Source organism: Gymnogyps californianus, chromosome 13 (assembly GCF_018139145.2).
Source record: "Gymnogyps californianus isolate 813 chromosome 13, ASM1813914v2, whole genome shotgun sequence".
NCBI lineage: Eukaryota > Metazoa > Chordata > Aves > Accipitriformes > Cathartidae > Gymnogyps > Gymnogyps californianus.
Genome location: NC_059483.1, coordinates 2,343,176 through 2,359,041, shown reverse-complemented (window position 1 = coordinate 2,359,041; position 15,866 = coordinate 2,343,176). Strand labels below are relative to the sequence as shown.

Sequence of the window (15,866 nt, the reverse complement as noted above, 5' to 3'; positions counted from 1 at the left end):
AACTGCAGAAAAGTTGGTGAAGACTTTCTACTAAATGCTTAAAATAGTCAGGGGAGATTTGGGAAAAATAATGAGTGGTGTATTACACAACCAGCCTGGCTGAAGCTAAAAGTACTTCCAGATCATTTAGAAACGAGCACGCTAGAGAATGGCAGAGTGAGAAAAATTGTGTACTGCAACTCAAAACTGATCTGAGCTGATCTCTCAGAGTAGCAAAGATGGAAAGTTTTAATAGTGGCTGGTGTCCAGCTATCACCCAGCAAAGGCGCCACGAAGAGCTCTAGATGTCGGCAGTGTCAGTTTAGCAACTTTCTGGGCTGTCTTCATATACCGAGGGTAGCATTGACATCGTAACATCACTTAATGCCCAAAGCGGTGGGGAAACCCTCTGAAGGGAAGACTGGAATTGCATAGGTATGTTTGAGTTACATATTTCTAGGCAGCTTGTGATGAAAGAAGGTGACTGTATCATGGGTGGGCTCTGAAATATTCTACCTGCTTCTCCAAATCATTCCAGCCTCTCTGAAGTTAGTGGGTATTTGCAATTTTGAACAAGTTTTGTGTTATAATTATATCTTACTAACATACTACTTAAATGCTGCTTAAATTCCCATGCAACAGAGTCCGTTTTAAAAAAAGAAAGAAAAAAATCAGTCTGGTCAGGTTTTTCATTTTGCTGTGAAAGCAAAAATTGTGTGTACCCAATTGAATTGAACCCGACGGGTAGAACAGGACAGGGTTAGCCAGCAAGCCGGCTGTCATGGGGCAGCACCAGAGGGAGCTTGCTGATCTTATGGTATGTGAAACAGTGATGGTCCATTTCTTAAATCAGGTCCCGCATCTGTGAGCTGGGATGGTCTTACCCCTTTAGAGGGACTGACCAGACGATAATTTTCACTTCCCCAGCAGCAGCTTACCTGCCCCCACGTAATGCAGTTCTTGTTCTCTGTGGGATGGAGGTAGAAGCACTGCGGAGGCTCAAGGTTGGCTGAAAGTTTCCGTTAGGGAATGCTTTTCCAGCCTGAGGTTTATAAGTTTTGCTGTTCTGGCTGATTGATTTTTTTTTTTTTTTTTTTGCCAGGTACTTTTCCCAGATGTGTTTTTAAAGAAAGGTCTGTGTTCCTAAAAAGTGACTGGCAAAATACTCTGATGGTTAAGGAAAAAAGCCCAGCCTTTTCTTTGTAAAGTTCTGGTTCCTTATGCTTTGGGAGTGTAAGGTGCCTTGGATCATGAAGCTGGGAAACCTTGGGAGATGAGGATTGTCTGGGCAAAACATAATCCCTCCTCAAGTATTAGGTGGAAACCCATGCATTGCTGTCTTGGGGGGAAAAGAGAAGGGATGGATTAATCAGTTGTTGGGGGCCAAATAAATTAATTGGGATAGAAGTAGAGAATTTGACTGGTTGAGCTTGGACGGGCAGGAAAGGTTGGAAGTTTGGAGACTATGGCTGGGTAGGAAAGGAGCAAGGTCTAGTACAAGAGAAGGGAATGGAAAAGGGAGAAGAGAAAATGAAAAGCATGGGGTAGAAGGAATTGCAGTTGCAGTAATGTAGCTGGCAAGTTTCTCTCTTCATTGAACCCAGAATACTTCGGAACATGGAATCTTCTGGTGTTTCCACTATCCTTGATTTTGACTATTCTGTGATGCTGGTACATGTGGAGGATAACCAAACATTACTGATAATGTTTTTGTGAGCTGCAGGTGGCAGAGGCCCATGTGAGGATCTAAATGTCCAAACAGGGAAAGCATTAATGTATCACATGGTGCAATTACAGTCTTACTCAGTCCGCTTTATTAGATGCAAAGCAATTGCTGATGAAAGAACAGGATTTAGCTTGGAAGCATTGAAATGTACATTTAATACATGTTCATATAACATTCATTCATCATCCATGTGCATGATGGGGTAGTATAAAATTGTGCAATCACTTTTTCCTGCAGGACCTTTGTTCAGTGTTCAGGCTTGATGATGTCTCATCATTTCATCAGCAGTTACGTAGTATTTTATTTTTATACTTAGTGTGCAATTCTGCCATTTTTCACTGTATATCATGAAGATCTGAAAAGAAAATGCATTCCTTCATGGTTAATATTCAACAAACAGTGTGTAATAAGATGTAATTACTTCGCAGCCATAGCTTTATTTATCACCTTTCCTATGTGGCTAAAGCTGCTTGAATCCATGATCGGAGCAGATAGCTGATTGTTTCAGCTGCTTTGGCTTCATTTTGCATCTGTTAGAAATAGACGTAACTTCCATAAGTGTAGTGTCTGACAAGTAGTTGGTTTCTCTTACACAGTCATCATACTGTGGGTTGCAGATTGCTGACCGTGATGGTACTCAGCTAGCACATCCTTGCATGTTGATTTTTGTAAACATATAAGCCTATGGAATCTGGAGATCTAAAAGTCTTCTGGCCATAAAGTTCACGTAGCTTGACCCATGGTGAAATACTTTTGGCACTAACCAGCCTCTGGTGGTCATATTAAGGTGAATAAGGCCAAGTTTAACTTCTCAACCACTTAAGAAATAGATTTCATGGAACAAATACTAGAAAAAAAAAATGTTGGGTGCTTTTCATTGTTTGTTTTAGATCTGTAGCTTTGTAACTGGGAAGAAAACCTAAGAAAAACATGTTATGTTTTCCCTTCTTGCGTTGGACAAGGTCAAACACTTGTAGACCTCTCCCCTGTGCTACAGGGAAGAGAGGGGGTTGCTTGCAGTTAACAATTTAGAAGTTAAGCCTAACTTGACAACTTTCTTGACTGAAAAGGGTGGAAAAAACTTGCACTGTGACTAAATCTAGCATACAATTAATTCTTCTGTGCAGTTCTGTATGTTAATTGCTGTCATTGTGTGAACTGATGGTTTAAGCAAAAATAGAAAATTTTATAACTGGTGTGATGCTTACAATGCATAGTCTTAGCTTAAAGTGCCAGCCTGCAGTGGCTTTTTGAATCTATTCAGTGCTGTCAATCTCTGTGAATCATCTTTATGTAAATGAAAAATACGTTGAAGAGAGCAAACCTGGAAAGCGTGGTTTGCACTTCGTTTTCCCCTTTTCTTGTTTGTTCAGAAGCTATAAGCTGGTAGTGTCGAAGTGGAGGTGAGTGTTTCTGGATAGATGCAATTAAATCTCCTTCCACATACCCTCAGCTCTTTCTCTCCTTCCCCAGTATGCGTCACTCCATTAAAGGTCCCCAGTGCCATACCCAGCTCCTACTGTATCTGTTGCTGGTATACTGGGCCACCAGCTAAGCAGGCTGCAGGAATTGCTGTGGTGGTTTGGGACAAGTTGATGAGCTCATTTGGCAGTCAGTGGCTCACTGTGAGATGAAATGACAATCTGCCACCGGTGCTTCACCCTGTTAGAACGGGATTTAGTTTTGAAGACCTTTGCCCTTCTGTGAAAGGTGTTTGTTATTGCCTGCTGTGCTCTAACGGTGCTTTGAGGATGGATTAGGCAGGCAGGCAGAGCAACATCAAATAGGTCTTTTCATTAAGAAAGGCATGAAAAGAGTGAAGGTGTCCATCTCAAATGGCATCCTGAGGTAAAATTATCAAGGTCTCTCTCTAGCAGGGCTCAACCCCTTCAGCAACTTTAAGCTCTGGCAGAGCTGAAATGACTTGTCTTCGGTGTGGGGTTTTTCCCTTTTTGGTTGACCTGCATCCAAGGTGTCTGTTAGCAAGGTAGCCCATAAGCAGCTGTGCTTTTCAGACAGTGAAGATAAAATCCCCAGGTAGGTCTCTGCTCATCTTGCTGCTTCCCAAATTGCAGTGCTTGCCTATAAGAATGCACCAGGAGCCTTGAGAAATACCATGTGATTAGAAGCCTGAAGTCTTACATCCACGCCATTGCCAAAGAGGCACTGGGAACAGCCTTCTGGCTTTTTTGGCACTTTGTTTAAACTTCTAAGCTGCTACTTTAGGCGCTGTCTTTGAATAGCTTAATTTATTTTTTTGTGTGTTCAGTTGCTTAGCAACAGAGAAGAGGCAAAATAGTAAACGCAGCTAATTTGGTTTTATTACTGATAAGTTAGCATCTCTTTAATATAAAAATGTATTTTTAATAAGACTAATGAGCTGTAATTCCTGGCCTTGGCCAGGCAGGATGTTAAATAAACTGTGTCGACGGACTGGGTAAAGAACCTGACACCCTGAGGGGTTTACTGTTACCTCGAGCTATGCATTGAATGTCTGTGCTTGTGCGTGCTATTGTTTGGGGGTATTTTATGCTGCTGCTACTTTTAGGTGAGTTTCTCCAATTCTTTGTGCCTCATTTTCCCTAGTAATAGAAGGGATTTGATTTAAAAACTAAACAAACAACAACAAAAAAAACCAAACCAAAAACCCCCAACCTAACATTAATTGTGTGAAGTAGCGTACCTGCTAAAGTAGAAAATCAAAAAGTTGTAAGTGTGTGAAATGGATCTGTTTGCCTGGGAAAGCATTGAAATGTGTTCCCATTTTAGTATGGTAGTGTTTTTGACTGGGACAAGTTATAAATTTTCTCGTCTTGCATCAGATCTTTGGCAGCAACAGTTAATTTTTATCATTCATGGGGCAACATTCCTGTTGCTCAAAAAAGCATTTGTCTGATCAAGAGCTTTTTGGAATTTGTTTATAAACCTTTCCTTGCTGCTGGAAGATTTGGACGATGTTAGCAGCAAAAATCCAGATAATTGCGAATGGTTGAAGCAATCTCTCTGTTTATTTCATCTGTTTTTATAGATTGCCTGTTCAAACTATGTCCCATGAACCGGTACTCTGCTCAAAAGCAGTTCTGGAAAGCGGCAAAGCCAGGAGCTAACAGCACAACAGATGCCGTGCTACTCAATAAACTGCACGTAAGTATTCATGTTTAGGCTGCTGTTGATCATCAACACACTCATCCATACTGCTTTAAATAAGTATTTCCAATCAACTTGTCACAGTTAACCCAGAGACACCAAGAAAGTATATAGAAATCGGTATACAAGACTCCTTTTGAGACAATTCACTGAGATCTAACTCTTTAAACATCCTCTGATTTATCATGACGTGCTGTTCAAAGTCTGTGTGTCCCAATACCACTGGTATGTATGATACTAGGTTAGAGTCATGGTAGCCATTTAAGCTTTTGTTGTTAACCTGTGCTAACCTGTAGTAGTGCTCTATGTGGGCATTTTGGGTGGTCACAGCATAAAAATGGGACCCTTCAAACAACTACACAGAGTAGAGGATTCTCAGGCGTTGCATCTTGACGTGGGAAGTCACGGGTGTTAGCTGTGCTGGTAGATGCCGTCTCAGCTACCGGTCTGATAAATCTATTGGGATTCCTCAAACATAGCTGCTGTTAATACATGTAAAGGTTGATGGGTAATTATGAGTAATTATAAGGCCAGACAGCCTCTCCTTCCTTATTAGCTTGCAGTATTTAATATTTTCTGGGTAAAATGTTGACATTCAGCAGTTGAAAACCCAGTAAGGCAATTGATTGCTGTTTTTAGAGTTCCTATGTAAAAAAAGCCAACTTAACTTAAATACCATCTGTTGACTTTAGAGTTAAATAAACTCCATGTTTATGTTAAAATTACATAGCTAGAGTACTTCATGTCAAAATTACAATTCCAAATATTTTTAGCTTCTTTAAGCCTATATTAAGCTCATTGTAGACTGAAATACAAAATGGCCCTGTAGGAGAGTGTCATTTGCTGATTGCCATATGGCTGCCTTGCTCCTGCGTTTCACAAAGGCTGAGTGCTTGATTCATTTTGCTTCTGAAAACATAATTTTATAACCCAGAAGTATTAACTTGGCAAGGAGAAAGCTATTTTGGTACTGGCTGCAGCACAAAGGTCCCTCACTTGTGCCGCATTTCTCCTGCCCCTTTAATGATGATAAGAGAAGTAGACCGTGCCAGCAAGCTTTAAGTAACGGGGGATTCTGGGTTTGGTTTTTCTGGTGTATAAGGGAAGGGCAGAATTTATGCCCGCAGGTTAGGGGTGTGAGTTCATGGATTTTAAGAGAAAGTATGGTCTAAATACTGTGTCACGTAGAAGAAAAATACTTTGTAATTGCCCTGGATTACAGTGTCATTTAAAGTTATCTTCTCTTTCCTCAGTACATGCCAGTTCAGGTGTTTGGGACCTGTTCTTATTTGTCTGACACTTTACCATTTTGTGCCAGGGTCCCTGTGGAAATACAGGATTAGATTTTTCCCATATTTAGCCCCAGCTGAGTGATGTTTGTACAGAAACGTAGCACCATGCATGAACTGCTTACTTGATTTGGTGAAAGGATTTGAGTACTTTTCCAGTTTTATTGGAGATTATTTAATACGCATCACACTGACATAAAGGCTAATCCTTTATGTAGCATGTGCCAAATCAGGTCTTCAGTGACCTGGGGTTGATGCATGGCTTTAAAATAATTTGGTCCCATTTACATCACTCATATATCAAAACTTCTTTTTCTGGCAATCGTATGGGTACATGTGTCATCTTTTCCATTTGTTGGCACATGGAATACACTAAAAAACCCTGCGTTTTGCATGATGAGTATTGGGGGGGTTATGTCCTGAAACGTGCATACAATTGTTAGTTCTGCCCGTGATTAGATTTCTTTATCAGTGCATATAATTTCTAACAAAATTGGTGATGCAAGATGTATTCATCATCACTTGCCTTTTTTGGCTTCTGTTTGTCTGCTGGTGGAATTTATTGTCTGCTGTGGAGCGCTCAATGCTGAGGTCAGGTTATTTTAAGTTAATGCCATTTAAGGGATTTAAAATCTGGGACACTTGTCTTTCTTTGGTATCAAGAATCAGTGCTGGTTGAGAAGCTGACATCTAGTGGCCAGAGAAAATGATTCTTTCTTCTTGAATGATTGTCAGTTTTGGTGTGTGCTTTTGAAATGCATCCGAAGTCTTAATCATATTTTCACAGAATACGCTATTTTCTTTATTTATAATAAATGGGGCACCCAATCCAGTGCAGGCAGAGAAGTCCTGTCTTCTGTGATTGCCGTTGATAGTTGAGAGGGCCCTAGCGTCCTGAAGAAATCCTTTCTCAACAGAGTACTTTGAAATCAAATCAAGCAAAAAAAGTTGTATTTCAGTAATAAAGAGAAAATTATGCTGCATTGTATTTCTGAATATATTTTTGAATTTGAGCAGCTGTATTCCACGTTCTCCTGGAGCAAGAGCCAGCTCTCATACCTAGCACAACTTCTAAAAGTAGCACGTTTTGTGTAAGCTGAAGATGATGAAATTTTATAACAGTATACAGAAAGCTCTTCCTTTGCAGTAGCTAAGCTTTGTCCTGTGTTACCAGTGCTTCATCTCCCTACAGTTAGGAACTGTGGGCACTTTTCTTCTCCTCCAAGAGAAAAACAGACCTACCATAGTCCTTGAGATCTGAGAACCAAAGCGTAAACCTTAATGCTTAGCCTCCTAAAAAGTCTAGTTTTAAATTGCTCTCTACTACCAGATATCAGTTAAAGCAAATACAGATTTTATTTTTTTTTATTTTAGTGAAAAAAATCATCTTTCATGTAAAGTGAGGGAGAATTTCTTTACTAAATGGAATGGTTTTAAAACAGCCTGGACAAAATAGCTCACTTCTAAAACAAAACAAAGTGCAAGAGACCAGTTATAAATTAAGTTATTAAATAGAACAATATATCCTTATGATCATTCAATTTTGCAAGGGCTTTCCCTTTTATTACTATGTTAATATGACACAGAAATGCTCAGCTGCATTTTCACAGCCGGTCTATGATGTAGTGCAGAGTATCCTTCAGCCTCATGAAGTACAGACTCTGTGGTGCTGGAAAGTTGGGAACTCACGTATTCAGAGCTGCAGTGGGCATTTGTAAATGTCTTCTAAATAATCCTGCTGCGTGGTGAAGATGATTAGAGTCACCATGAAAAGACAGGCTGTAGAAGAGTTGGGACCTGTATTGGCAAAGTAAAATAAAGAACCCAAGTTGAAGTCCTTTCCTTTCAATTTGTATAGAAGTAAGTAGAAGGGAATATAGACTTCCTGGCTTGAGTTGTTACCCATCCCTTTTCACCTTCCCTCCATAAGTGTGTTGTTTTCTCATGGCTTATCTTCTATCTTATCTGAGGTTTTCATCTCATATTTTATTCCACAATTTTGTCAAATTTTACCCAAATTACAGGTTGCTTAAATGCTGTGTGTCTGTCTTCCTATACAACTGAAAAAGGGAATTGGAAATTACGCTGTTGGAAGTTGGAAGAAGGAAATTATGCTGTTTCAGATGCTTGCTGTTTTTCCAGTTCTTTAAAATACTCTTAAAGAACCTCGGGTGTTTGGCCACTCTTCTTATAAAACAGTCAGCAATTGAATTGTTCTCCTTTAATTTCAGCACGCGGCAGATTTGGAAAAGAAACAGAATGAAACCGAAAACAGAAAGCTGCTGGGAACAGTCATCCAGTATGGCAACGTTATCCAGGTAGGCCATGAACATCTTTCCAAGCTGTATAGGATTTTGCTCAAACTCCCCGGCTCAATGTGACTTTAAATTTCTGGAATTCATGGACAAGAGTCTGTAGTTTTGCAAGGTACGACGGTGTCCTGAAGTGGGATCCTATGAAGCAAGAACTGGACATATAGCTATGATGGAGTCAGGTTTTTTTATTATGGGTTAATTGTGCTTTTTTTTTTTGAGGTCACCATATGATTACTTGCTTCAGAAATACTTCTTAGAGCCGTCATTAGAGTTGGCCATTTGGAAGATGGCACTGTACAATGCCAAATATAGTCTCTCTCAATCAAATGTTGATGCATCAAATAGTAAACTGACACAGAGAAGGAAAATCAAGCCATATAAGTAATTGCAGTCCATTGAAGCAAAGGATATGCTAGGTCCCAGGGAATGGGGGGGGAATCATGCATCAAACCCAAGAAAAACGGAAAGTACAATAACTGCATAATTAAAAAAGACAGGTCTTTAATAAATGGGGAACATAATATGCAGCAGGTGTGGGTTCCCCCTGGAGACCTGCTTCCTACTAGGAGCAGACCTACTTCCACTACAGTGCCTCAGCACTTCAGAAGTAGGGATAGTTACCTGAGCATTTTGAGCCTTACGTAAAGAAATTTCTATACAAGTGGGTTTTATTTTATTCTGCTGACACAGCACCAGCCAACAGAGGGGATGGCTAGGAGCACAGGCAGGCTGGGCTTTCTTGTTGCAAGGAGAAATTGGTTGGCTGCCCTTTAAAGTGATTGCAGGATTTGGAGCAACCTGATGGAGGACAGGCAGGGAAGTCCCTGCTTTGGTTGAGTTAAGTGCACTATTGGGCTGGGTGTTTGAGGCAAAAAAAAATAAAATCTACTTTTAAAGATGAAAGAGAAATAGTAAGATCCTTCTTTGATTGGACTACAAATATCAACAGTATTAAGGGCAGTGATATGGGAAAATACGGGCAAAAACTTAACTCCCATATGTTCTGTGAGTACTTATGGTAGTCAAAAGGCATCAAAAAGCGGCTTTCTGTACAAAAGTACTTGTGTGCTAAATTTACTGGAAACTTAACAACAGTTGGTTGGAGCTGGGTAGGTCGGGAGCGGGGATGTGACCTGTTGCACCTTACGTATTCACCCTGATGGTGGGCAGTCTGCGAGGTGGTACACAGCGAAGGGTTGAAGAATGGGACTTTTTGAGGAGAGTCTTCAAAGAAGCAGTCACGTTTTCTGTTAAATGAGACAGAGCAAAGCAAGATAAGAGCAGCTTTACTTCTCACCACCCCCTTCTTGCCAGGGAAAGCCACTTAGTCCCCAGCATTTTACAACTTTTGATCTTGGGTTTTTGAACAGGCTGTCGTAAAATGAGGGGGGCACTTCTAAGTGTTTATCGTTTGCTGGAGAAGGGACAGTTGGATTAGCTGAAGATGTTTTGTGCTGTAGGACTGTATATGTACTGAAAGAAGTGCAAGTGAAATTGTGCCTGAATTCATCAGTATTTTTATATGATTTAGTTTTTATTTTAATTCCTGTATGGTATTATGGTTATCTTATGCATGCTCGCTATTTATTGAGGGGAGGAAAAATGAGCATTCTTAGAACTGAACTCTAATTCTTATTCTAGCTGCTTCATTTAAAAAGTAACAAATACTTAACAGTAAATAAGAGGCTTCCAGCTCTACTGGAGAAGAATGCTATGAGGGTGACCTTGGATGAAGCTGGAAATGAAGGTTCCTGGTTCTACATACAGCCCTTCTACAAACTGCGTTCCATTGGAGACAGTGTAAGTGCTAAGAGGAATATGTTCACGTATGGCTTTGTGCACAGCTTGGCAAAGCTTGTTTCAGGAGGCCTGTCTTGCAATTAATGAAATGCACAGATCTTTTCGTGCACAATGTTGCAGGAACAACCTTTTTCCTATGCTGTCATGAGGGGGAGGAAAATTGCTATGGTAACTTGTATTTTGGAAACGTGGAATGATTTAATGTTGGAGGGAATAAGGGACCTAATTACACTAGCCTTTCACAATTCCTGTCCAATTCAAAATGGTAGGAAATGTTGAGTTCCTTCAGTAGATTTGGAACAAATAATTAGCATCTTGGTTTTCAATGTTGTCCGTTTGGAATTGAAATTCATCCTCATTTTGTATATGAGGAATGAGGTAATAATGAGGTTAAATGGTCCTGTTCATGGGAAATCTGGAAAATAATTGGTTCTGAAATAAATGCATTACCATTTTAATATCTTAATCTCTTTTTTACAAAATCTGAGTCACCTGGGTATACTATCTGCCTAAAACCAGGAGGTAATAAAGCTTCAGTGTGCTCTGTGGTGTAGTCCAGGTATATATTTGGCGCCTAAACACAGCGGACTTTGTCAAGTAGGAATAATTTATCCTACAGACTAGTCCCATACGTTTTGATGTGACTGTTCCTTTTCTACAGACACACACGTGGGGTAAAGCCAAAGCACAAGGTAGCACAGTCTTAGTGGCCATTAAGTGCTTTTAAATCACACCAATTCTCAGACACTTTATCACTAAGAATAGTTCTTTTCAATACAGAAAAGGCTTTTTGGCTTTTAGTTTAAGTAAGACTTTGCCCTAGAAGAAAGGAAGAACAGGACCTTTACTGTCCATAATAAAGTGCTTTTGTCTTGAGTCATATGCCAGCCTGGTCAAGAATCTGATTTTACAAATGAAAGTACGTCTTGGAGGAGGAGGATTTTTGGCTGACCTTTTGCTATAGGAATTATTTGTTAAATGTTAACCAATGAAACAACTTCATGGAAAGCAGCAGATAGGTTAGTTAGCAGAATTGCAGTCTGTGTTTCTTCTGCAAGCCTCTGAGTCGAATAATATAGGGGGGTTTTTTTCTGCCTGAATGACTGAGTATGGTGAGCTAAATTCTGAAGCAAACAGAACCCTGGTTTTCATATTCAGACTGGCATCTCTCCAAACTGCAAGAAGGTGATTTCCTCCCATCAATCCCATTAAAAAAAAAAAAAGAAAAAGAGCTTTCTCAGGGTGCACATTTCTGTCTGATGCTGCACTTATCTACAGGTTGTTATTGGAGACAAAGTAGTCCTGAATCCCGTCAACGCTGGCCAGCCTCTCCACGCCAGCAGTCATCAGCTTGTCGATAATCCGGGATGCAATGAGGTAAGGGCAGATTGACACAGCTGGAGCAGCTGTACAAACCTCTGTTTCGGCTAAGCTGCTTAGACTTGTTTATGAAAATCAACAAGTTGGTACCTGTGGCATTGTTTAGGAATGGTTATCTTGTTAATCAGCAACTTAATAGAGCTAGCAGACTTTTCTTATATCTGTTGGGCGCTGGACAGAGGTTTGGGTTTGATCTCTTTTGTTTGACTGGCTAAAAATGAGATTCTCCTTCAAATTCAAGTCGTGGCACAGTGATGTGTAGCAAATGACTTCCTAGCAAGTCAGCTCTGTAGTTTACTTGTTCTGGAGTAAATACAGAAAGGACTTTCCTTCTCTAGGGTAATGCAATAGGGACTGCAGTATTCTGTTGAAAATTGTCTAAAAAGTAAGGCAGTAGTTCGTGGCAGTATCTTGTGCAGTCACAAGACAGTGGGACTAATGGTTTTGGTGGTTCTTTTAGGTCAACTCTGTGAATTGCAATACAAGTTGGAAAATAGTCCTCTTCATGAAATGGAGTGATAACAAAGATGATATTCTCAAAGGGGTAAGACTCAAAACTCTACTTGCTTGTAACTTGTTCACTGATGGGTAATGTCTGTATTGATCATGCTGTCTGGGCTTTGACAGGGGGATGTGGTGAGACTGTTTCATGCAGAACAGGAGAAGTTTCTGACTTGTGATGAGCACAGGAAGAAACAGCATGTCTTCCTGAGAACGACGGGGAGGCAGTCGGCCACGTCTGCAACCAGTTCAAAAGCCCTGTGGGAAGTAGAGGTAAGAATTGTAACCCAGGCTGGGGGTGGCTTTGTAGGAACAATTACTGTTTCTGTTTAAAACCACTGTACCTGGATTTCTTTTTTTAGGTAAAAGTCTTCCTGGTGTTAGAAGTTTAATCTTAAAATTCCTTTCCTTACTGTGCTTTCTGTGCAAAATCAAAGAGGAGTTCTAACCTCTAGTGATGCAGCAAGTAGCTCTCAAATTCAGGTTCTTGACAATTTAGAAAAAGGGGACAGAGGAGCATCTATGAAGTCATTTTCTTACCAGTCACTAAAGTTTAACACCAGCTAATAATTTCAGCTGTCCTGCTGAGTGTACTGAACACTCTATTTTTGGTGTGGAATAATGTGATTATGCATATCCTCATTTGATAGAAGACTGCAACCCTGTGCTAGTCTCTGTGCGTTGCTTGTCTGGACTAATTTTTTTTTTCTTTACTTGGCTTTTAAATAGAGTGACTAAGACCTTGGCCGTCACTGGCTTCTTAAAATGTCCTCAGTCTATTGGTATTATTAGAATTGTTTCATGATTTTAAATGTTGGCCATGCAAACAGCATGTGGGAATCATAAAATTAATTGTAATGGTGGATAGATGTTTTTCATATTCTCTTTCCAGAAGTATCTGCTTTGATACACAGCTTCTCCCGTATTTAAATTGAAAGCCTACCTATAATTAACGTTACTTTGACATGTTACCGCACATCAGTAGCTTCTGTGGTAACTGTCTGCGTGTATGCAGTTACCTGGTGCTAAATGCGAGGCAGAGGTAAGATAGTCCTTCCCTGAAAGGCACAGGTCAGCTATGCTGAGTTTTCCCTAAGGAAGCGGGTGTACCCACGGGGTAGCTGATATGAAGTAACAGATCATCTGATGTCGGAGGCTCTGCTTGCCGCAGGAGAATGTTAGAGAGTAAATATAACAGTCTTCATATTCTTTTGTGCAGCACCGTTGCATATTAAGTATTTCCACGTGTCTTCCCTCATCCACTGTAAGAAGGTCAAAAATCAGTTATACCAAAAAGGTAAAGGATTTGTTGCATTTCTTTAGGAAGTTTGTTTCAAGACCTAGCAACACATGCACATCTAGAGAACCTTCTTTAATTACTTCTCTGCCAACTTGCACCATAATCTTCCTGCCATCATTCCTCAGTTGTTGAAGTGAACTAATTGTAGCCAGCTCAAAGTATTTACTGTACTGTGTGGTGTTCACATGCGAAAGGTTGCTTCATCTTTTCTGGAGCTCCTTGTTCTGTTTCCTCTTACCTGTACATGAAACACGGTAAATGCTGTGTTTGAAAGGGAGGTCACTGACGTACAGTGTAAATGTGGGTTCCCTTTCCTTCTAGGTGGTGCAGCATGATCCTTGTCGTGGTGGCGCGGGGTACTGGAATAGCCTTTTCAGGTTCAAACACCTTGCTACTGGACACTACCTAGCAGCAGAGGTAGGTGTTGGGGCTTGCTTAGGAACTCCGCCTTGCCTTCCACAGTATTTTCTCCTTTTACACCTTCTGAAAATCTTTCATTTCCTGCCCTAAAAATTGACACAGGGGAGGGGAGGAGAGTGGTGTTTGGGTCCTTAGTATTAGTACAAAAGTAGGTGGCTAAACATAGAAAACAAAGTGAAGGAGACTTGAAAGAATACCATGGTACAGGGGTAGTCTTGAGCTTATTTCACTTTTTGTATAAATTCTAGAGGCAGTAACTCTTCTCCTGCAAAGAATAGACACTAAATAGTATTCTGTCATGTGGGCAGTAGAATCAAGATGAATTTATTAATAGATGAATAAATTGTAAATGGCTGAGAGCCCTTGGGGGAAAATGATTTCAACTATTGTTAGTTTCTCTTGAATCACTGATTTCCGAGCAGAATTGTGGAACTGACTGTAAAATGAAAATGCAGTTAGACTTCAGACCAGTCTTGTAAGAACTGCAGATAGTGCCTAGCTGTCCAAGCACAAAATAAGTCTTTTTCTCTCTCCATAGTGGACATCTTTCCCCTGTTGAAATAAAATTTCAAGACATTTTATTTAAAAAAAAGTTTAAAAAAAAAAGTCTAAGGGTTATAATTGTGAGTTTTGCTGTTTAAGACTTGTCAATGTTTATTAAAACTACTTCTATTTACTTGAAAGCATGGATATATCAACATGCCAATACACAGACCTCTGTAAGTAAAAGCTGTCCTGGACATAAGAGTGCGTAGCAGGACAGAAGGCTGTCTCAGCCCATGCTATTGACCTGAGAGCTTCAGTGGGAAAAATCTAGATTAGATATCCCATTTTATATTCTTCTAATAAGCAGATTGGAAAAACAGCAGTATTTTGTCACATGCACACTTGCAAATCCTTTTCAGTAGTGATCCAGTATACAGCTTTTCCAGTAAATCTTGGGTTTGCTAATCAGCCAAAACAAAAACGTGGTCTTACATCATGCAAAAATATACCAGAGATTGCTCACCTGATCCATGGTTAGAATAGTGTTTGTTCTAAAACTTTTCTGCCAAGCCAGTAATTTCTAGTTGGAAATTCCACTTGGGATTTAAAAAAAGAAAAAAAAGCTGAAACTTGGTAACTCTGTACCCCTCTTGCTCCTTTAGTGATTATCCTGAACAAGATAAATCTCTCTGCATGTTTGCAGATTACTTAACTGCTTAATTCATGGACAGACAGATGCCAGATGAGAAATGAATTGGTTTGCACGGTATATTTGTTCTGCATGCCTGGTAGTGCTGTAGCAGTAGAGTGCATTTTTTACGAAATAAGTTCAGACCGTGCTGAGGTTGTTTCCCACTTCCAGCTCTGTTAGAGTTTTGACATGCCTGTGATTCTGTTTCATCAGGTAAACCCTGACTATGAGGAAGATGACCTGGAGTGTCAATCCTCAGTAAGTATAGGCAAGAGTATGATCTTGCCCCTAATTGAGGAGGGCTTGACACAGGCCCAGGTGTTTACCTGGCCAGCGCATAGATGGTCCAGGCTTTGTTGCTAGTCAAGAAACTGAAAAACTGAGAACGATCTGAGGCTTTTAAGGCCTGTCCAGAGGAGTGGATATTGAAAACTGGATTAGGCTTTAGTGAAGAGCAATGCACTTGGAACCGAACTTATACGTTACCTGGACCCCCTCACCTCCCCTCTTTGTAGCATTTCTTTTTCTGTCTTCCTATTTCTTAAACCTTTGCTTCCTTGAAGCACTCTCTTGAATAGGTCTGAAAAGCAAGTTGCTCAAGGTGACACCAGATGGCAAGTGTCCCTAACGGGATGTTCATGTAGTGCTGTGCCAGTCAGTCGTCCCACCTCCTTGTTTAAGAAATTAATTCCCTCTCTCATTTTAACTTGTCACAGGAAAGCCAGGATAAAGGGCCTAGAGAGCAAGAATGGCAGGGTTAGAATGATTTCAGTGCCATTCTTCTGATTTTCCTGTGAAAGCAAGTCTGTGTTGTTTTCGGTAAACGTTGTTG

The 15,866-nt window shown here is 40.2% G+C and overlaps 1 protein-coding gene across 1 annotated transcript in view; it reads left to right on the top strand.

Moving 5' to 3' along the window:
- ITPR1 (inositol 1,4,5-trisphosphate receptor type 1) overlaps positions 1–15,866 on the top strand; it is a 180,282-nt gene that overhangs the window by 45,801 nt on the left and 118,615 nt on the right. Inside the window, exons 4-11 of the mRNA XM_050904988.1 lie at positions 4,734–4,849; positions 8,373–8,459; positions 10,098–10,256; positions 11,535–11,633; positions 12,097–12,180; positions 12,264–12,410; positions 13,759–13,854; positions 15,248–15,292. Coding sequence (XP_050760945.1) covers positions 4,734–4,849; positions 8,373–8,459; positions 10,098–10,256; positions 11,535–11,633; positions 12,097–12,180; positions 12,264–12,410; positions 13,759–13,854; positions 15,248–15,292 — 833 coding nt within the window. The remainder of the gene's footprint in view (positions 1–4,733; positions 4,850–8,372; positions 8,460–10,097; positions 10,257–11,534; positions 11,634–12,096; positions 12,181–12,263; positions 12,411–13,758; positions 13,855–15,247; positions 15,293–15,866) is intronic.